The sequence below is a fragment of the Salmo salar genome, chromosome 29 (assembly GCF_965601325.2).
Source record: "Salmo salar chromosome 29, fSalSal1, whole genome shotgun sequence".
NCBI lineage: Eukaryota > Metazoa > Chordata > Actinopteri > Salmoniformes > Salmonidae > Salmo > Salmo salar.
Window position 1 is genome coordinate 28,627,501 of NC_138319.1, and position 20,764 is coordinate 28,648,264.

A 20,764-nucleotide genomic window follows, 5' to 3' on the forward strand; every position below is an offset into this window, starting at 1 on the left:
GTCCGTCCATCAGCCAGTCCGTCCATCTCTCTTCCTCTCTCTTTCTGTGCTCGTTCATAATCTAATGCTTTCTTTGTATCCCAAGGGTAAATGAAGTAAACTTAAGACTTAAGTTCTGAATGTTATTCACTAAAAATCACTTAACACTGTCACTGCAGCTTGGTGGAATATATAACTTTTGACGTGGTGCATGGATCTAACTGCTGAAAACAACAATAAAATGTCATCAAGCCATGTCTGTGACTTTGTTTATAAACACCAAGCACAAGCAGCATACCCCCGTCCCTTTGCCCTCAGAGCAGCCTCAATTTGTTGGGGCATGGACTCTACAAGGTGTTTGAAGGGCGTTCCACAAGGATGCTGGCTATGTTGCCTCCAATGCTTTCCACAGTTGTGTCAATCAATCAATCGAATGTATTTATAAAGCCCTTTTTTACATCAGCTGATGTCACAAAGTGTTATACAGAAACCCAGCCTAAAACCCCAAACAGCAAGCAATGCAGATGTAGAAGCACGTAGCTACGAAAAACTCCCTAGAAAGGCAGGAACCTAGAATGAAACCTAGAGAGGAACCAGGCTCTGAGGGGTTGCCAGTCCTCTTCTGGCTGTGCCGGGTGGAGATTATAACAGTACATGGCCAAGATGTTCAAATGTTCATAGATGACCAGCAGGGTCAAATAATAATAATCACAGTGTTTGTCGAGGGTGCAACAAGTCAGCACCTCAGGAGAAAATGTCAGTTGGCTTTTCATAGCCGATCATTCAGAGTTAGAGACAGCAGGTGCGGTAGAGAGAGAGAGAGTCGAAAACAGCAGGTCCGGGACAAGGTAGCACGTCCGGTGAACAAGTCAGGGTTCCATAGCCGCAGGCAGAACAGTTGAAACTGGAGGAGCAGCATGACCAGCACGAGTTGGCTGGATGTCCTTTGGGTGGTGGACCATTCTTGACACATAGGAAACTGTTGAGTATGAAAAACCCAGCAGCTTTGCAGTTCTTGACAAACTGGTGCGCCTGGCACCTACTACCATACCCAGTTCAAAGGCACTTACATCGTTTGTCTTGCCCATTCACCCTCTGAATGGCATTTATACACAATCCATGTCTCAATTGTCTCAAGGCTTAAAAATCTTTATTTGACCTGTTTCCTCCCCTTTATCTACACTGACTGGCGGATTTAATACATTACATCAATAAGCTAGGGATCATAGCTTTCACCTGGATTCACCTGCTCATGGAAAGAGCAGCTGTTCTTAATGTTGTATATCCTCAGTCTTGTGAAAAATACTTTTGTATTCTACAGTGAGTTTTGTTTCAAAAATTAATTGTAAGGGACACATCTAGTTCAGAGTGGCTATGAAGAAACAACTCAAGCAAAGACTATATAACTAACCCCCTTCGTCTGTGACTCAAACGTCCTAACGGTGGCGCTATCCTTATTGTGTGTGTTTCCGGGTCAAAGGCAGTTTAGTCTATTTCTGTGTTGATGTCGCGAGGCAAAGACAGTCAACTGTACAACTTCCTGAACGCAGACAATGCGACATCCTTCATATTGTAACGAAATTACAATATGAGATATATTTGATCGTCATTACTTACTAGCTAGTAGTTGTGTAATAAAATCGTGTGTGCGAGACTGGTGTTTTGGTTTACGTATCCTCTAGTTTTGGTAGGAACGTGCGCTGGGGTAAGTGCCATACAGCTAACAGCTAGCAGCTACGACAGAGCCGATTCAACTCAACGATATACGATGTGGTTCAGCAGCGACTATTGTGGGCGGACTGGAGCTCCAACGTCACATAAAATGAAGTTTTTTATTAAAAACGACTGATTTCCGCACCCAAATAATAACACACGACAGTGTTAATGTTATGTGAGGTCTGAGCTCCAGTTAGGCTGGACTAGAGAACAAGTCAAAATTCACCCGGCGCTGATAAACGGCCAAAGTCCGGCCAGTCGCCGCTCAACTCCCAGAGTAAATCGTGGAGTTGAAGTGTCGCCTAGCAACGACAATTGGTTAAACACACAAATGTTAAAATATGTCGGTTAATCTGGTGTAAATCACTGCTATTTATTTGACTGTTAGCTACGTTAGCTAGTATTGTTTGGTAGTAACTAGTTAAATATTGCGTCGTTTGAGCTGATCATAGTCCCAAGTCGGGTTTTCTTCCCGACTAGTGGTTTTAGCATGGCCTAGCTAGCATACATAACGTTTAGTTCTCAATGTTATTCTACTACTGTACATTTCAATCCCTTTGCTTTCCAAGTTAAACGACATAGTAATGCTGGTTACAGTCCTAGGATGTTGCTGAATAATCTGAAATGTATATTGCTATATATTCAGGACAGACCTTTCTTGTTCTGATATTTCTTTACGTTTTGGGGATTTGTGTGTATTGTTTTGCATTGTTAGGTATACTGCGCTGTAGGAGCTAGAAACAAGCATTTGGCTGCACCTGTGAAAATATGTGTCAGCGACATTAAAAAAAAGTAAAAAATCTTATTGATGCTTATTGTATGGCGTCACGGCAAGGGAACTGTGTATTGTAGTATTTTACTCATGCATACTCTTTCTCTCTGTCCACTGATCTCTCAAGGTAAAGAGAATGTTGAGGCCACGGTCACGATCTCCCCACTATTCTCACAGGTAAATATCTTCCACACTTCATTTGACATGCTAGTCCAGTGTGTGGGTCAGTAAGATTACTTTAGGATGTTGTCTCATCTCAGCACGCTGTATGAAAGGTGCTTTACAATTCAAATATTTTATACTTTTTTTGTGTTATTGCAGAGTTAGTCTGTGCAGGCAGGATGGTCGGAGGTTCCCCTGGGACGACCCAGACTTCAACCCCCAGCAGGTGCTGGCTGACCTGGGCAGGCTGCCTGGGGAGGATCAGTGGGTTCGCTTCATGGACGAGATCCACCCAGATGGCCCAGAGGGCCACAGAAGACCTATGTCCCCAGGCCTCCACAGGCTTGACCACCACCTCCCCCCAGAGGAATTCCACCATCGCAGAACCCCACCGGCACCTCACGAGCTGGGCTACGCCGAGCGCAGAAGGCTCTCCCCCCATGATGGCAGAGGGGGTGGCAGGGGAAAAGGAAGCGGGAGCGAAGGGCTGCCCCACTCCCCTCAGAGGCTACCCAGAGAGAAGCTGCCATCACTGGCCCCGCAGCACCCTCACTACAGTCCTGACCACCACCAGATAGTGTCCTCTGCAGGCTGGAGAAGAGAAGAGCAGGAAAAGAGCCAGGGGAGGTCCAGGGACCGCAGCCCCAGGGAGAGGGTTCAGGGTGGGGGGAAGGGGGAGAGGAGGGGTGGAGATTTTCCAGGTCCCTATGGAGACCGGAGCAGAGACGACATGCATAGAGAGAAGAGCACCATCTCTGACCGGAACCGGAGGGAAGCTGATGAAGCGGTGCATCCTGGGTAAATTTGAGCAGTGTTCCATTGGAATTTTATGGCCAAAAGCGAGAGAAGAAGATTGAAGAGGAGAACCCAGCTTCCTGTTTTTTCTAAGCGCAAACTTCACCCTGCTACTGTGTCCCCTGTGTAATCATGTAACCGTAGAGTAGTAGATTGAATTGCATGGCTTAACATGGATGACATGTTCTTGTCTCTGTGATCCTTGGAACCAGGTGCTTGCCATGACGTACACTGTGATATAGTTGAATACTTTACTATTATTACCCGCTGTAGTCTAGAGGCTTTGTGCGCCTGTGATGTCATATGGCTTTGTTTATTGCTAATCAGCTTGCATGAATGACTGTTGTCATTAACCGATATGTAAGGCACTATCTATTAGCCCATAAATTCTATTCATATGCTACGTGTTTTCCTAAATAAATTGAAAGCTAGCTATTACAAAATCTGTATATTTGTTAGGTATAGTCAGCGTGATCGTATGTCCTCGGTCAGTGCTGAACCATGTCACCTGCTCTTTATGTCGACACAGGTACGGGAAGGAGGCAGAGTTTAGGGTGCGCCGCCCCTCGTTGGAGAGGCCCCGGGAAGGGTACGGAGGAGGAGGGCCACGGGAGCGCAGGGGCCCCTCAGGGAGCCACGATGGCCGGGGGCCTGGAACCCTTATCGTGGAGCATGACCATGGTATTATAAACAGCAGAGGGCCAGAACTCTACGACAACCAGAGGGGCCGTGGCCCCGACCAGAGCCCAAGCCACGACCGATTCAATCACCATCGGGCCAGAGCCACTGAGGAGCGGTTCAGGAAGTTGGGTAGCAGGTCCAATACCAGAGAGGAGGCCAGGGTTCGGCCTGTCCATGAGGAGAGGAGAGGGCCTGTCCATGAGGAGAGGAGAGGGCCTGTCCATGAGGAGAGGAGAGGGCCTGTCCATGAGGAGAGGAGAGGGCCTGTCCATGAGGAGAGGAGGGGGCCTGTCCATGAGGAGAGGAGGGGGCCTGTCCATGAGGAGAGGAGAGGGCCTGTCCATGAGGAGAGGAGAGGGCCTGTCCATGAGGAGAGGAGAGGGCCTGTCCATGAGGCGAGGAGAGGGCCTGTCCATGAGGCGAGGAGAGGGCCTGTCCATGAGGCGAGGAGAGGGCCTGTCCATGAGGAGAGGAGAGGGCCTGTCCATGAGGAGAGGAGAGGGCCTGTCCATGAGGAGAGGAGAGGGCCTGTCCATGAGGCGAGGAGAGGGCCTGTCCATGAGGCGAGGAGAGGGCCTGTCCATGAGGAGAGGAGAGGGCCTGTCCATGAGGAGAGGAGAGGGCCTGTCCATGAGGAGAGGAGAGGGCCTGTCCATGAGGAGAGGAGAGGGCCTGTCCATGAGGAGAGGAGAGGGCCTGTCCATGAGGAGAGGAGAGGGCCTGTCCATGAGGAGAGGAGAGGGCCTGTACACGAGGCGAGGAGAGGGCCTGTACATGAGTCCAGAAGAAGCCCTGATCGTCATGGGAGAGCCAGCCCCATGGGCTTCCAAGATAGAGGTAGTCCCACAGAGCCCAGGGCCAGAAACAGTGCATTCCGTGGGGAGAGGGGGGCCCCAGCCCAGGGTGGCAAGAGACAGATGGGGCCCTCCATGAACCAGCCCCGGCCTCTCCTTCAGGGAATGCAGGGGTACCGAGCCCGGGATGACAACCCCCAGCATTCCCCTCCGGAGCACCAGGGGTATCAACCCAGGGGAGGTGTCTGGGACATGGAGCCCAGAGAGGAGGCACCCGGTTGGGCAGAGGTGAGCGACATGGAGCCCCGTTGGGAGAAGGACCGGGGACCAGGGCCGCGAGGAGTCCGGCCGCCAGCACAGGGCAGGATGGATCCTAGGAAACCTCAGCATAGAGATCTCAACCCCAACTGGAACCAACAGCAGAATGATATGGCAATGCCTCGCATGGGCGCCGGCGAGAAAGAGACGCTCACCATCAAGGTGGACATGAACCGGCCTGTGGGCCAGAACAGGTAAAGTGTTTCCGACAGCAACGTTTAGGGGTCAAGGGTGAAAGTTCATGCTTCTTTTCAACTCTCACTGTCGACTGCAGGAAGACAAAGTCAGAAGCCCTGAGATCATTGACAGCTAGAGGAGGAAGTATTCTTCGAACAGATTTTTTTATTCTACATTGCAAGTATTCTACAAGCTGAGAATTTGTGATGGGACGCAATTTATATACATCAAACTCATCCTTCCTGATGTGGGGCATTGCAGTGATAAACGTGGCGAATCGCCAAATGCCTTTTAGTAGAGTGGCCATTTTACAGCATTGTCCTTCACATTCTCATGATTAGAAAGGTGGAATCAATTCATAGAGGAGGCAAGTCAGGATCTCCCAAATAACATTTTATTGTTCATCAAGAGGGGCAGAACATGTCAGACCAGCTTTGCAACATTCTAGAGGACAGAGATGCCACAGTAGAAGACTATCAACCATATGAATAACCGAATGGCTCACGGCAGAGGTTTGGCTCATCAGTTCTTCAGATATCTCTCATCCAATGAACAACCCAGCAGAATGTGGCAACTCTCAAAGGGAGTGGTTGCAGCTTTCCCACAGCGAGAGCATCCCTGACAACCAAGAGAACAACCAGCCAAGAGACCAACCAGACGCCAGCAGTGTGTTTGCAGCTCATCCTTCACAGCTGAAATGAATAAAGAGCAAGCAGCCTGCGTGTTGGAACGTGCTGAAGGAGCTCTGGAAAGTAAAGAGTTCTGCTACTCACTACAGCTGATTGACCTGAGTCTCGGAGGAAAAGGCAGAACCCATGAAGACAGAAGGGGGAAAGTCTTGGTACTAACCAAACTGAGCACCAAACAACTGGTATATAGAAGGATTTCCTGTATACATGATGCCCAATACATTCTAATATGGAGTTGGTGAGCGTGATAAATGTCAGTCACTGAGCCACTGCATGGTGCCTTGGTCTTCGGCTGACTGAAGACGATTTGGGCTGGAATATGTCCTGAACTGCACTTCAGGAACATCAGTTTGAAACCACCATGTTTTTTTTTCAATGTTTTGAGAAACACCTGGAATTATCAGCTCTTGATCAGCTAATCAGAAAAAGACTCTTGTGAAAGGACTTATTTCAGAAGCAGTGTTTTTCTGAGACAGGCAATGACCCTTCACCCTTACCCCACTCAGCCTGAGAGGATACATATGCCAAAACACCAGCTCTAGTCACAAGACTTTCAAATAGCTTAAACTAGCTCAAACTTTTGTATTTTATTCAGACCAATGTCCAAAGGTAAGTCAACATGTTCTTTCCATCATTGCCTATATTATTCTGCAGACTTCTAGAGGATTTCCCTCTTATCTGTCAAGCAAGCAGAATAATTTTAAATCTTCATCCAATGTGTTTAATTTGAGGTGGACTCATTCCCACTGAAACTTGCCAAAGACTTTAACGACCTCAGTCGGCGTCATGACCACCCTCAAGGGCACACATTAGCATGTTCCTGATTGTTCTTCCTGTCTAAACCCATGATGCTCAAGAGTCTCAAGGCCTAAAGGAGATTCTGCCACGGTCTCACAACACCTACGCTTCTGAGGCAAACTTGGATCCAAATTCTCTCAACACTCACCACATATCTTCAGAAATCTGGGCTCTGTTCTGCATGGGTCTTATGACCAAACTGGGTTTGGAGTGGCCCTGCATACCTTTCAACAAACAGTTTCACTCAAAGAAATTGACTATAAAGCACAGCACTGAGCAGACCTAACTGTCTGAACGACAACTCAAGGCAATGATGCTGTCCTTAAAGCAACCGAAGGCTACAGGTTCTTAGTATAACTCACTTTGAGCTGTACCAGAACAAAGGACAACACTGGATGACTACAAGTAAAGACCGGATGCTATGGCCTAAGTCAGAGGGACGTGAACAGACCAGGGAGAATCCAATCATTAAACACACTGAGATATCCACCTTCTGGATGAACTGAAGAAGGCCTGAGTGACCAGCTAGTAGACACAAGCAAGAGTGGAGAAGAGCAGAAGGCAATGTGAAGGCCTGGAGATGACCAGGATGATGTCCAGTCAGAAAAGCAGTGGATGATGAATATCTGAAGATGACCTTCCACATTGGAAAGAGTGAAAAATACTTTTGGACTCAACACATGACACTAAAGCTTTCGGTTTGACTTCTACAAGCTAACGTTCAGCTGTCTTTTCCACCCCTATTGACACTGATACTCATGGACTAATCAGGGACTAATAATCCTCAAACTCAATCCCACTAATAGTGTCTCTTCTTCAAGAGGCTCTCAGAACCATATGACTATTGATGAACTCCATTTTGCACCAGGGAAACAGCTCTGTCAAAGCATTACAACAGCAAGGGGAAACCCAACTCAGTGAGGACTAAGGTATTCCTGACAGCGAATCTGGACTCGGCCTAGTTAAAAGGACCCAGAATGAACACTTTGGGAAGAAGAGGAATTGAAACCTCAAACACAGCCGATGTATCAGCCAATAGTTCAGCATGGATGAATCCTCATGAACACTTGAGTATTGCTCTGAAAAAGGACATCTCAGAAACACTCTTGAACAGGTGGGTTCTGTCAGTCTACACTTCATCTAGACACAACTTGCTCACGAAAACCACACCTGCAAGAGAACATACTGTCTACCTTGGACCAATCAAGGACAAGAACTACGCTGTCCACTCTGGACCGTTCAAGGACAAGCAACTACACTGTCAACATTTCACCAACCAAGGACAAGAACTACACTGTCCTCCTGTGAATCACAGACATCCAGAAGTTGATTGACAAATGCAGAGAGCGAAACATTTAAAGAAGCATGTATTTTCACCTTTGACCCATGCCAGTGTTACACTGGCACAGGAAGTGGGCAGGGATGTAGTGGAGGAAAATCACTGTTCACACACTTTTTTTTTTATTTCATCAAGAGCGATGATGCACCTTTTACACCACATACACTTTGTTAGCATTAGCGTTACCCCACCCGTTATCTCAACTGGCGTTCAGCGTTTCACAACTACATCCCTGGAGATGAGTAACGTCTCACTCTCTTCCTGTTGCGTTTCAAACTCATTTGAAACAATTTGACCTTATTTGGACTTAAGTGCATTTTTGCAAATATGTCCAAACCAACCGCTCTTGATGATGTACTTAATCAGTCATTTTTCCTAAAGCTTTAAAATGTGAAGGTAAGTGTAGTGTGTTTACAGATGCCTCGGTCAAGGTAAGGTTGTTCAGTACACAATGTTTAGCTACATTTTATTTACATAAGACATCCACTAGAGAACCACTTAACTCCCTACAACAGTATTTTTGAATTCAGAATATATATATATATATATATATATATATATATATATATATATATATATATATATATATATATATATATATATATATATACCATTTATCAGATGCTTTTATCCAAAATGACTGTCATGCATGCATACATTTGTTGTTCAGAACAAATGACTTAGTTCCACCCCCAAACTACAGTCTTTACTTGAATCAAACCCTTATCACACATTTCCCATCAGCTAGCTACCACAGTAAACTATGTTAGAAGCTACTAGTACTATAATTTCGTAGTTAAACCCTATTATTCAGGCCTGATCTCAGATTGTAAAGCCTCCACCGTTTCCTTCCTCTTCCGTTGCTCATCCCTCTCCTCCGTTTCTCATCATTCCTCCAGCCAGCTGTGCTACTCTTCAGACCGTCAGCTGTCGCTGGATCTGGTCAACGTGGGCCAACAGCGCCTAGACTTCCTGCCCATGCTAGAGCATTCTGGGACGTACCAGGAGTCCGCAATGCACTCTGGGACTTTCGCCCAGGAGATCATCACCCTGGTGCACCAGGTCAAAGGTTAGGAAACGAAACAAATACACACAACCTGAGTATACGCACACACAGCCACTTGTGTACACACACACACACCGCTCATTGACACTAATGTGCCCACCTCAGACAGAACCGATAGATACTTATCACAACCTTCAAGGCAATCAATCTCTTACTCTTTCTTTCTCTGATTTTCTCCAGAGCATTACTTTAGGGGTGATGGCGTGACACTGAACGAGCGTTTCTCTGGCCCCCAAGATGGAGGTCTGCCTGAGGAGGAGGAGCAGGAGGAAGAAGGACCAACTCTGAACAGGTACATGAACACCTGGTTACTATGGTAATTTTAATATCTTTAGAGCTTTTGTTTAAGCCTTTATTGTGCTGTTTACAAACAATATATTTGTATTCCTCTCCCTCTCCTCCAGGCTGTTCAACATGAGTATGTCAGAACCTGATATGGAACCTGTCTTCTCTAAAGTTGGCCGCATGCAGGTACAATAATGTGTATAGAGGTTTAAGATGGATATGTCGATGGACTGATTGGTTCCTGAATGTATTGGTTGATTGAGTGATGTGTTATTGATGTGTTTTGTGATCAGAGGCAGCAGCTGGCGGTGAGAGATCCCGGAGACCTGAGACATGACCTGGAGAGGAGGAGACAGGAGAGGCTGGAGGGAGTGAAGGTCACCATACCTGGAGGCAGGCTCTCACAGCGCCCCCTGGCTGCCGGGAGGTACTACAACACAGTGAAGACATGATGGGGCTTCTTTTGAATATTACAATTATTCCTTCCTCCCTTTCTTGGAGTCATCACTGATCTATGGATCCTTGTGTTCACCCAATCTGTCAGATCAGTGATTACCTTAACAAGTGGAGGAAGGGTCCATTTTTACACCATCTCTCCCTCTCACACACTCTCTGTCTCAGTGACCATCAGGGGGTGTATGTTAGAGAGGAAGACGAGGAACAGGAGGGCTTTTCAGGCTGGTCAGGCCCACCACGGAGAGGGAGGAGGTGGCCTGGAGACATGGTGAGAACTGTGTGAGGGTGTGCGTGTGTGTGTTCACATTTAGTAGGGAAGTGAATAAAACCGATATTAGCTGTATCTTTCTCTAAATATATCTTAGACGTTTCTCTCTTGCTCTCTCGCTTTCTCTCTCTCTCTCTAGGGGGGTCAGAGGAGAGGGGGCATGATTAGACAAGACATGGGCGACCAGCAGAGGAACAACTGGCCTCCTAATAGCCCTTGCAACCGGCCTGGACCAACGAGACAACAGAACCACAATATTAACGGTCAGTTAGTACCCCAAAACATAAGTATATACAGTCAATGTAAACCAGGAAACAGAAGTTAAAAAGTACAGTGGGTTGTCATTCACAGACCTGTTCAGAGAACCACAACTTCCCAACCATGTTCAGTGACCTCAGTCATTCACTGATTGGTTGGTTGATTGACAGTGTAATTCCTATGACTGGCCTCTGTTTACCTTCCTGTCTGGTTACGTACGTCAGTCTGTCCATCTGTTCCCTAGATCTCATTTATGTCTGACCCTGAGCCAATCAAGTCCTCTCCTTTCCTCTAGACAATCATCTTGTCCACCAAAATGACCATTACAACCATAGCTGCCCTGCTTCTTAACCTAACACATATATTCACAAGACCTCTCTTGCACTCTCTCTCTCTCGCACTCTCTCTCTCGCACTCTCTCTCGCACTCTCTCTCTCTCTCTCGCACTCTCTCTCTCGCACTCTCTCTCTCGCACTCTCTCTCGCACTCTCTCTCTCTCGCACTCTCGCTCTCGCACTCTTTCTCTCGCTCTCGCACTCTTTCTCTCGCTCTCGCGCTCTTTCTCTCGCTCTCGCGCTCTCTCTCTCTCTCGCGCTCTCTCTCTCTCTCTCTCTCTCTCTCACAGGTGCCAACTGGTGAATGGAAGCTTGGAGCAATCCAAATGGAGTCAGTGGTTATGTGAGGTCAACCCAGAGGTTAACTGTTGATAGGCTGTATATATTATAGATCACACTGCTGCTGACTGACCACAGCCTGAACCACGACCACCTGACCTACTGACACTCTTTACCACGCTGTCAATGTAAAGCCCATGCAATGTAGCTGCCCTCCTGACAGAGAGAGTAATGTGGTGGGGAAGTAAGATGGCCAACTGATATTTAAAGATGCACTATGCATAAATCGCTCCACCATTTCCTGGTTGCAAAATTTCAAAAAGTTTGCCTATTTCAGTTTGTTACAAAACGAGCAAGTATAGTGTAGAGCAGGGTTAGGTAACCGTGCTCCTGGAGTCCCGCTGGTACTGCAGGATTTTGTTCCGTCTAGGCACCACACCTGACCAACTGACAGGGCCGGCGGCAGAACTAATCAGTTGGACGGGCCTTTGATATCCATAGGCGGGCATGTTTTTTCCCAGGACCACCTATGTGTGCACCCGCTTGCGTGTTCAAATTGTAATAGTAAAGACCATTGGCAGCTGGTGAGTTTCAAGTTTGTGGATACTTCCAATTTACCCTAGCATTTCTACCGTTCTTAGTGCAACAGTTATCATTTTTTTTATATGCACATTTTTGTGCAACAGTTTCATTTCAATAATATTTTATTTTCTCAATCATTGTCACATGATTAATCATAAAAATCTGAAATAAAATGTAAAAGTTAAAATTCAGCTGAGGTGAGAGCAGCAGCCTCTGCCACATGAACACATTGATACACTGTGATCCATTGGCGGCTAAAGAAATGAGCTCATAGAACTCCGAGAGAGCCTATAGGCCAATGCAGCAGTAGGCCTGTAACTTCCATCTCAATTAAGTAAAGCTGACAAATAAAAACAGTAGAAAATAACCTGATGAAAATTCTGGTTCTTTCAATCACATGAATCTCTCTTCTCCGCCTGTCTGCCTCCCTTTCTATCTGTCTTGACTTGAGCTGTTGTTAGTGAAGTGCAACGTTGTATCAACGAGACTATTCCAGGCCCTCAGAGTTTCCCACGCCAGTGAGCTCTAGACCGCTGTTTTTTAAATAACGTTTCCACCGACTATATGGGATCATCAGATCATGATATTTTGCTCTTTCACACCGATTCGTGGTGATTATCGAGGCCGGGAGTGTTGGAAAGATTTTTCTAATACTTAGGAACTATCATTCGTTTTGGATGTTAAAAAAACAAGACTTCGTTGGCTTGTGTGAGGCAAAGAAAAAATGACTGAGAAACTCAGCTTATTAGTGGTGGACGTGGTGAGTTAAGACAATCAGTAATCCAACATTGCCAAATGAGCATGTTCCTACATATGCATGTATTCTGGAGAGATCCATATCTTCACCACACAACCCCTCCCCATCTTGATGCAACATTTTAAATTCTACTCAAAACACATTAACTTCACACATATGTTGGATGTTTTTCACTGACCACGCAACTCAATCAGCTAGACATATTCCCGTGTGCCCAAATTGTGGGCATCCCAAATAGGAATAGGCCTTCACACTTGTGATTTGAAACAATCCACAGCTATTAAAAAAACGACAACAATAAACTAATGATCGTCTGTGGATAAGTCATGTCCCTGGTGAAGTATTTTGAATGTTTTTATTTATACAGGAGTAATTGTATTTTTTAATGTTTTACTTTAGCGCAGTCCAGCATCCTAACTGTGCACTGTGCACTTGCCTACTTTCTTTTCCAATTCGCAAGAAGCTGAAACCAGAGATCTGTATGTAATGACGAGATGCTCATTTCTCTGCCCTAACAATGGGAGTCTTTGTCCCAAAGGCGGGAAGGCAGGCGACAAGCTTAGGTCCGCATATTATTCCCATAGAAACGCATTGGGCTTGTACTGGACATATTTTGGCAAGAGTGAGCCCTCTTGCTTTGCCTCGCCTTTTCCTCTGCTGAAACTATATCACCGGAGAAAGCATCTGGTCGAGCGAAACAGGGCCCTCTATATGTAGCCCATGTGTCTGACGCTGTCGGATAGAAATATTTCGACATGCCATATTCTTGGTTCAGACAGCATCAGATACATGGTCTACACATACTGAGACAGAGGGGCGCTGTTTTGCTCCCGCCGATGCTTTAACTGAGATCGATGAGTCTTTCTGTCGGCACGTTTTCTTGGTCAAATAAATGCTCATTATTTCAATATTTCATTTGGACGCCGGACCTGCCAACTGAGCTAATTGATCAGTTCAATATTTGCCTAAATTCAATACACCTGATGTTCCAGTTTGGTTAAATCAAAAACATAAAGTGCTAGCAGCAGTGAAATAAATACCTTTTACATCACCAAAAATATTGTATTTTCAGTAGTTTGAAGCGTGTGTACAAAACCGAAAGTAAAAGATGCAAAAATGAAACGTAAGAACGGGAAGCATAGGAATGGTGCACATAGAACATACAGTTGAAGTCGGAAGTTTACATACACCTTAGCCAAATACATTTAATATCAGTTTTTCACAATTCCTGACATTTAATCCGAGTAAAAATTCCCTGTCTTAGGTCAGTTAGGATCACCACTTTATTTTAAGAATGTGAAATGTCAGCATAATAGTAGAGAGAATGATTTATTTATGCTTTTATTTCTTTCATCACAATCCCAGTGGGTCAGAAGTTTACATACACTCAATTAGTATTTGGTAGCATTGCCTTTAAATTGTTTAACTTGGGTCAAACGTTTCGGGTAGCCTTCAACAAGCTTTCCACAATAAGTTGAATTTTGGCCCATTCCTGCTGACAGAGCTGGTGTAACTGAGTCAGGTTTGTAGGCCTCCTTGCTCGCACACGCTTTTTCAGTTCTGCCCACATATTTTCGATAGGATTGAGGTCAGGGCTTTGTGATGGCCACTCCAATACCTTGACTTTGTTGTCCTTAAGCCATTTTGCCACAACTTTGGAAGTATGCTTGGGGTCATTGTCCATTTGGAAGACCATTTTGCGACCAAGCTTTAACTTCCTGACTAATGTCTTGAGATGTTCCTTCAATATATCCACATAATTTTCATGCCTCATGAGGCCATCTATTTTGTGAAGTGCACCAGTCCCTCCTGCAGCAAAGCACCCCCACAACATGATGCTGCCAACCCGTGCTTCACGGTTGGGATGGTGTTCTTCGGCTTGCAAGCCTCCCCTTTTTTCCTCCAAACATAACGATGATCATAATGGCCAAACAGTTCTGTTTTTGTTTCAGCAGACCAGAGGACATTTCTCCAAAAAGTACGATCTTTGTCCCCATGTGCAGTTGTAAACCGTAATCTCGCTTTTTTATGGCGGTTTTGGAGCAGTGGCTTCTTCCTTGCTGAGCGGCCTTTCAGGTTATGTTGATATAGGACTCGTTTTACTGTGGATATAGATACATTTGTACCTGTTTCCTCCAGCATCTTCACAAGGTCCTTTGCTGTTCTGGGATTGATTTGCACTTTTCGCACCAAAGTACGTTCATCTCTAGGAGACAGAACGCGTCTCCTTCCTGAGCGGTATGACAGCGGCGTGGTCCCATGGTGTTTATACTTGCGTACTATTGTTTGTACAGATGAACGTGGTACCTTCAGGCGTTTGGAAATTGCTCCCAAGGATGAACCAGACTTGTGGAGGTCTCCAATGTTTTTTCTGAAGTCTTGGCTGATTTCTTTTGATTTTCCCATGATGTCAAGCAAAGAGGCACTGAGTTTGAAGGTAGGCCTTGAAATACATCCACAGGTACACCTCCAATTGACTCAAATGATGTCAATTAGCCTATCAGAAGCTTCTAAAGCCATGACATACATTTTCTGGAATTTTCCAAGCTGTTTAAAGGCACAGTTAACTTAGTGTATGTAAACTTCTGATACAGTGAGTTATAAGTGAAATAATCTGTCTGTAAACAATTGTTTGAAAAATTACTTGTCATGCACAAAGTAGATGTCCTAACCGATTTGCCAAAACTATAGTTTGTTAACAAGAAATGTGTGGAGTGGTTGAAAAACGAGTTTTAATGACTCCAACCTAAGTGTATGTGAACTTCCGACTTCAACTGTATATACCGCTTCTTAGACTTGCTTTCAATGAGAATGACAGATCTAATAACACATTTCTATGTGAATTTGTTCCGTTGCCCAAAAAGTTACATATTGAAGCTTTAATTTAGGGGAAGTGACTTCATAATGCGAGCATCCTGTTAGTGAGGAGCCACCTAATTCATTGATCTGCGATTGTATTTGTTTGTTGGTTTGTTTGACCAGTGTACCATAGTTGATGTTGTTGACCTGTCTACTGTACCCTGTGTTGCCAGACCATGTTATTGTTTTTGATCTGTCTAGGTTTGATACACTCCACATGAGGAAAGGCCCTACTAATCTACTGATGTCATTACTGTAATTATCAAATAAAAGAGATTACTTCTCATACCAAGTTGGAAAGCGTGTTGGCTTTAGGTAGTGTTAGTGGCTCTTTAGCTTGGTAGTAATGCATGTTACATGAGTGGAGCCTGTTTAGTCATTACCTGTGTATTAATAGGCAGGATTGTCCACATCTCTCACCTGTACACACCTGTCAGGTACAGAAGTGATCCTTACAGATATTTAACAGGTCAATCTTGCCTACTTTCACCCAGGCCTGCTTTAGGTAAACCGGGCTGGCCAGGACTATTCAAGGAACATAGTTAATGCCCCTGCCAGACAGATAGGTTAAAGGTCAGACTTTTCTAGGGTCAGCAGAGACTTAACCATGGAATAATTCCCTGCTGGACTAAACAGAGCTGACTGGTCATGAGGATACCCAACTGTACAGGTGGGTAGTGCTTAGCAGCAGAGGCAGGCCTTAACCTTTAACCCCACAGTAGCAGACCGGCCTTAACCTTTAACCCCATAAGAGCAGAGGCGATGTGGGAGAAAGTCCAGTCAGATCACAGTGAAACACATGGTGGATTTATTTCGAACAATGCAGGTAGAATCACGTAGTCTTTACAAAAATAAGATTACACCACAGTACCATGATTTTTTAAATATCGTTTATAAAAACATTTCCACTTTTAATACAGTTTCATTGTTTCAAGTTTTTTTTAGCTGCTCAGTTATGACAGCGCTGCAATACACATGGACAAGACACTGACACAAACCAGGAGCTACACTGAAGAGTTACAACATCATATGACTGGTTATAGCAGGTTATGAATGCCCTCTGACTGCATTAAAATACAGAATTGTCATAGCAACACCACCAACCTTCATAAGGCGCAGTGAAAGAGAGAGGGAACACTTCCAACAACCCCCCTGATCAGCAACATCATTATTCAGCTCTTCAGTTATCTCTGTATGGTCCACCAGTGTTCTGTTTTGTTTTCCATCCAAGATGAGCCCTAATCCACACTGTAATCAGATCTCAGAACTAGAGAGCTGTAAGAAACATGGTGTTGGCTCCACCTAGTCTTCACCGTCTATGCCAAAGCATGTGATCCTGCAGCCTGGCTAGACTATACAACGGCAGAAGCAGTGTGGGGCAACGATGTCAACTGTCTGCCCCTTGTGGTTCATCTGGGTGTGTGGCTGGGGAGACCCTGGAGGCCCTGGGTGTGAGGAGAGTGCCCTCTGGTGGTGGTTCAGAGACGAGGGTCGCAGGGCAGAGGGCGAAACGCCACCTCAATATTCTCCTCCATGATGATGTCATAGCGACACATCAGCGGCCTGGAGGGAGGAGAGAAAGGGAGAGTTGGAGGAGGGAGTATATGGGGAATGCAGAAAAGAGGGGGGAAAGTGTAACTCAGGTGTGTGGTGGTCTCTCACCTGTCGGGTTGCTCCAGGGGGGCGAGGCGGATGCGGATTAGTCGTATTTTGTAGCGAGGGCCTATCACGTTTCTGGTAGCAATGCTGAGGGATATCTTCTGGATGGGCTGAAGGTCCTCATCAAACTGGACCAACAGACGGGTGGAGGTGTACTGCTCAAACCTGAACAGCTTACTGGAGAGGAGAGAGAGGGATAGATAGAGGTCTTACTGCCACAAATGTGTGTGTGCATGTGAGACTGACCGGTCAATGCGTGCCTCAGTGTAGTTCCTGCCACTGTGGAGTCTGAGGATGAGGACTCCCCAGCGCGGGTACCGGTTCCATGTCACCATGTCCACCCTGTAGCTGACCTCTATAAATATATACACACACACACATGCACAACGTCTCACACACAATTCATCTTTAAGAACTCACTGCTTCAGAAGCATTATGTTCACTATGTATATAAAAGGAGGAGGAATAATGGTCTGGGGTTGTTTTTCATGATTATAGCAGCAAAGGGGCAACCAACTCTATATTAATGCCCATGATTTTGGAATGAGATATTCGACAAGCAGTTGTCCACACACTTTTGGTAATGTAGCGTATGTTAATCACTGATAGTCAGGGGTGTTAAACTTACTTTTATAGGGCAACGTGGCAGTGGTGGTGAAGTATACCTTGGTCTGACCCAATCGCAGCAGAATATCCCTCCACCTGCTGATGTCATAACCTGGGGCGGTAACCATGGATACAACTTTAGGACTGTTGGTATGGCAACCAAACCACTTGATCAGTGATTTGTTGACAAGCATCTCTTCCCTTGTTTATGGATTCAGTGAGATTCTGGGTTGACCAGTGGGAAGGCTGTCCTCACCTAGCATAGGGCAGGGTGCGGGCTTAAAAGCCTCACACTGCAGGCACCGGCCGTCCAGGAAGTCACTGTAGGAGGAGCAGGGGTAGGCTGTGAGGCTGCAGGTTCGGTTGAGAGCACACATGTACAGGAACACAGAGCGCTGGTGGTCACACATGAAATATGACTTCCCTACAAAAGAGAGAAGTGTTGAGTTATTAGAGTGTTATTACGTGTGTGTGTGTGTGTGTGTGTGTGTGTGTGTGTGTGTGAGAGACTCACCCGAGAAGATGGTCTTGGGGCAGCCTGGCTGGTCAGATCCTCCATTGGCGTAGTAGTCAATATGGCCGTGTTGACCTCTGAGACCAAACGCTGCACGAACAAATAGGAAGACAAAACATCTAGAGAATCCCTCGCCACGCACACACACAGCATGTCAGTACTTACAGTTTATGTCAGTGTGTAGTACGTCTACAAACATGGCGTCTGAAGGGTCGAGTCTCTCCTCAGGTGTCGCTCCAGTGAACATGGGCCCCGCTGGGTCCAGACCTGGACAACAATTAATCAATTAATGATCCAATTAATGAATGGATCAATTAATTAACCACTTAATACATCAATTAATGGATACATTATTTAATACATGTATTAATGAATTAATCAAATAATAGCTTCAAAGGGCACAGACTCTCTTATCCTACCTGTGATGCGGCCGATCTTGCCCTTCAGGTTTGCTCCTACGAACCCAGCCAGGTGAGCTCCCAGACTCGACCCGATCAGGTGGACCGAACTCAGAGGCGCTCCCTCTGCCTACACACACACACACACACACACACACACACACAGTGAACATTTTGCAACATTGACCCAAGACTCATAGAACAACTGAAGATTCACAGCAAATGAGCAGCACTCCACAATCCCGCCCTACCCCCACCATCCCCCCCCCCGTCCCCCCAGCCACACACCTGCATGTTGAGTATGAAGCCGGTGAGGTTGTTGGCAGCCTGTCGTGTGTTGGTCACAGCAGTGAAGTAGTTGAGGTTAGCAGCTCCTCTGTTCCAGTCCACTACCAGGACGTTCATGTCCTCCTGCTCAGACAGCAGCTGGACGACGTGGTCCACCCAGAACGGAGGAGCCCTGGTGGGCCGGTAGCCGTGGATGACGAAAGCCGTGGGCAGGGAGAGGTTGAAGAGTGGCTGGGAGGACAGCTGGTGGTGGTTCAACTCTCTGCCGCAGCGTAGGTTATACCTGAAGGAGGGAGAAGGAGACTCAATTCAGAAAATATCATTACTTTTTATCCAACTGCTTACACACACACTCTCTCTCTCTTTCTAACCTACTTGGTGTAGAGCAGCAGCTTAATGTTCAGGGTGGTCCCGAGGAAGCACTCATGGAGGTCCAGGTCTGTGAAGTCATCACACGGTGCACCTACACCACTATCCTGGCCTGGGGAGAGAAGGGGGAGGAGGAGGGGTGTGTGTGTCAGAGGAGGCTGGTTGGAGGAGCTATAGGAGGACAGCCTCATTGTAATGGCTGTAATGTAATTCATGGAAAGTGATTTCTATATGTTTGATGTGTTTGATACCGTTCCATTTATTCCATCCCAGCCATTACTATGAGCCTGTGCTCTCCTCCTATGTCTCCTCTCACCAGCCTCCTCTGCTGTGTGTGTGTGTTTATTGATACGCTGCTAGCCCTAGGTCAGGGTCAGGTCATTCTCTGCTCTTACTGTGAACCCCAACTTCTTTCATTTTGCATTTAAACATGATCAGGCAGCTGGTGAATACTCTAACTCCAACATCTTCAACCTCAGGAGGCTGAACATATGTGGCTTGTCATCTAAAACACTCACAAACCTTTACAGATGCACAATCGAGAGCATTGTCATGACGTGGCCCTTTCTGGGTATAGATCGTGGCTTCTCACCCTCTCCTACACCCAGGTTCTGTTATCTCAGGTCCTAAATTCCTGGTGGAGACTCTCTTCCCGTGGCCATGCAGAGAGAGGGACTTCAGAGTGAACAAAGGATTTCATGTGGCCGAACTCCTAAATCCCCAAAATGGGAAAATGAAACTATATGTCCACTTGTGGGAATGGTCCGTGGACACTTAAGGGACAGTTATGTTGAGTGTGTTTCATTTGGTGACCTCACGAAGGACTGGAAACACACATAACTATATCTCTGAATGTGAACATTTCTCAGTTATGGTGTTTGCATCTAATTCTTGGTTAAAATGAATGAGTAAAGATGAAACTATGTGAAATGATGTGATGTTAAACCTTTAATGTGAGAGAATTGTTTTCCCTTTAAAGTTTTAAGTCATTGGCCCGCCCCCGTGAGCACAGACATGATCTGGTGTCATGGATCAGCCCTTTCCCATTGTTACGAATAAAACCCCCTCCTGAGGAAATCCTCTTCAGACTAAACAAACCCACAGCGTGAGCTGTGATTGCGAATAGTTTAGACCACGCATACCTTGGTGTAAGCTGAGGTGGCACAGGTTTAAGTACCAAGATTTGAAAACCATAACACGTGGAGCATTGGCTGCAAGGCTGGAAATGGTTCAACTCTGAGACTATCGATCCCTACAGAATAAAAGCAAATCTTAGATACTAATTACTAGTCTGTAGCTAGAAATTATGTAAACCTGGGATGCGAATACCGACAACCGCCGAAACATCTATTCTATGAGAACATTTCTGAATGGTACTCTGAAGTATTCATTCTAACCTCAAAATACTTTGATCTTTAGGGTATTTTATTTATTTTATTTCACCTTTATTTAACCAGGTAAGCAAGTTGAGAACAAGTTCTCATTTACAGAAAGCGAGATAACAGAAAGAGAGAGAGACTCGGATTAACTCTCCAGCAGATGGACATGCAAACACTATAATTGAG

General features: G+C 45.8%; 2 protein-coding genes across 2 annotated transcripts; one reads left to right on the plus strand and one right to left on the minus strand.

Moving 5' to 3' along the window:
* The first annotated feature begins 1,465 nt into the window (after positions 1–1,465).
* LOC106590504 (uncharacterized) lies at positions 1,466–15,653 on the plus strand. Its single transcript, XM_014181589.3, has 11 exons — positions 1,466–1,684; positions 2,595–2,644; positions 2,789–3,427; positions 3,954–5,411; positions 9,120–9,289; positions 9,467–9,578; positions 9,691–9,757; positions 9,865–9,998; positions 10,193–10,295; positions 10,435–10,558; positions 11,179–15,653. The coding sequence occupies exons 2-11, from the start codon at positions 2,604–2,606 to the stop codon at positions 11,190–11,192; spliced, it is 2,862 nt and encodes a 953-aa protein (XP_014037064.3). The 5' UTR covers positions 1,466–1,684; positions 2,595–2,603; the 3' UTR covers positions 11,193–15,653.
* A 608-nt stretch (positions 15,654–16,261) lies between these two features.
* Positions 16,262–19,616, minus strand: LOC106590500 (lipase member H). Its single transcript, XM_082970634.1, has 11 exons — positions 19,595–19,616; positions 19,206–19,311; positions 18,831–19,113; positions 18,564–18,672; positions 18,310–18,411; positions 18,145–18,234; positions 17,887–18,054; positions 17,653–17,742; positions 17,271–17,379; positions 17,028–17,201; positions 16,262–16,928 (listed from the first exon to the last, which is right to left on the minus strand). Exons 1-11 carry the CDS (start codon positions 19,614–19,616, stop codon positions 16,844–16,846), a joined length of 1,338 nt encoding a protein of 445 aa, XP_082826760.1. The 3' UTR covers positions 16,262–16,843.
* Between the last annotated feature and the right edge of the window lie 1,148 nt (positions 19,617–20,764).

Bases quoted from the DNA above. Each gene is read 5' to 3' on its own strand.
- LOC106590504 (XM_014181589.3), top strand. From the start codon at position 2,604: ATGTTGAGGCCACGGTCACGATCTCCCCACTATTCTCACAG. The intron at 3,428-3,953 runs GTAAATTTGAGC...ATGTCGACACAG, and splicing joins GATGAAGCGGTGCATCCTGG to GTACGGGAAGGAGGCAGAGT. The intron at 9,999-10,192 runs GTACTACAACAC...TCTCTGTCTCAG, and splicing joins CGCCCCCTGGCTGCCGGGAG to TGACCATCAGGGGGTGTATG.
- LOC106590500 (XM_082970634.1), bottom strand. From the start codon at position 19,616: ATGAAAGAAGTTGGGGTTCACA. The intron at 19,114-19,205 runs GTAGGTTAGAAA...TCCCTCCTTCAG, and splicing joins AAGCTGCTGCTCTACACCAA to GTATAACCTACGCTGCGGCA. The intron at 18,055-18,144 runs GTGAGTCTCTCA...TCTCTTTTGTAG, and splicing joins CCCCAAGACCATCTTCTCGG to GGAAGTCATATTTCATGTGT.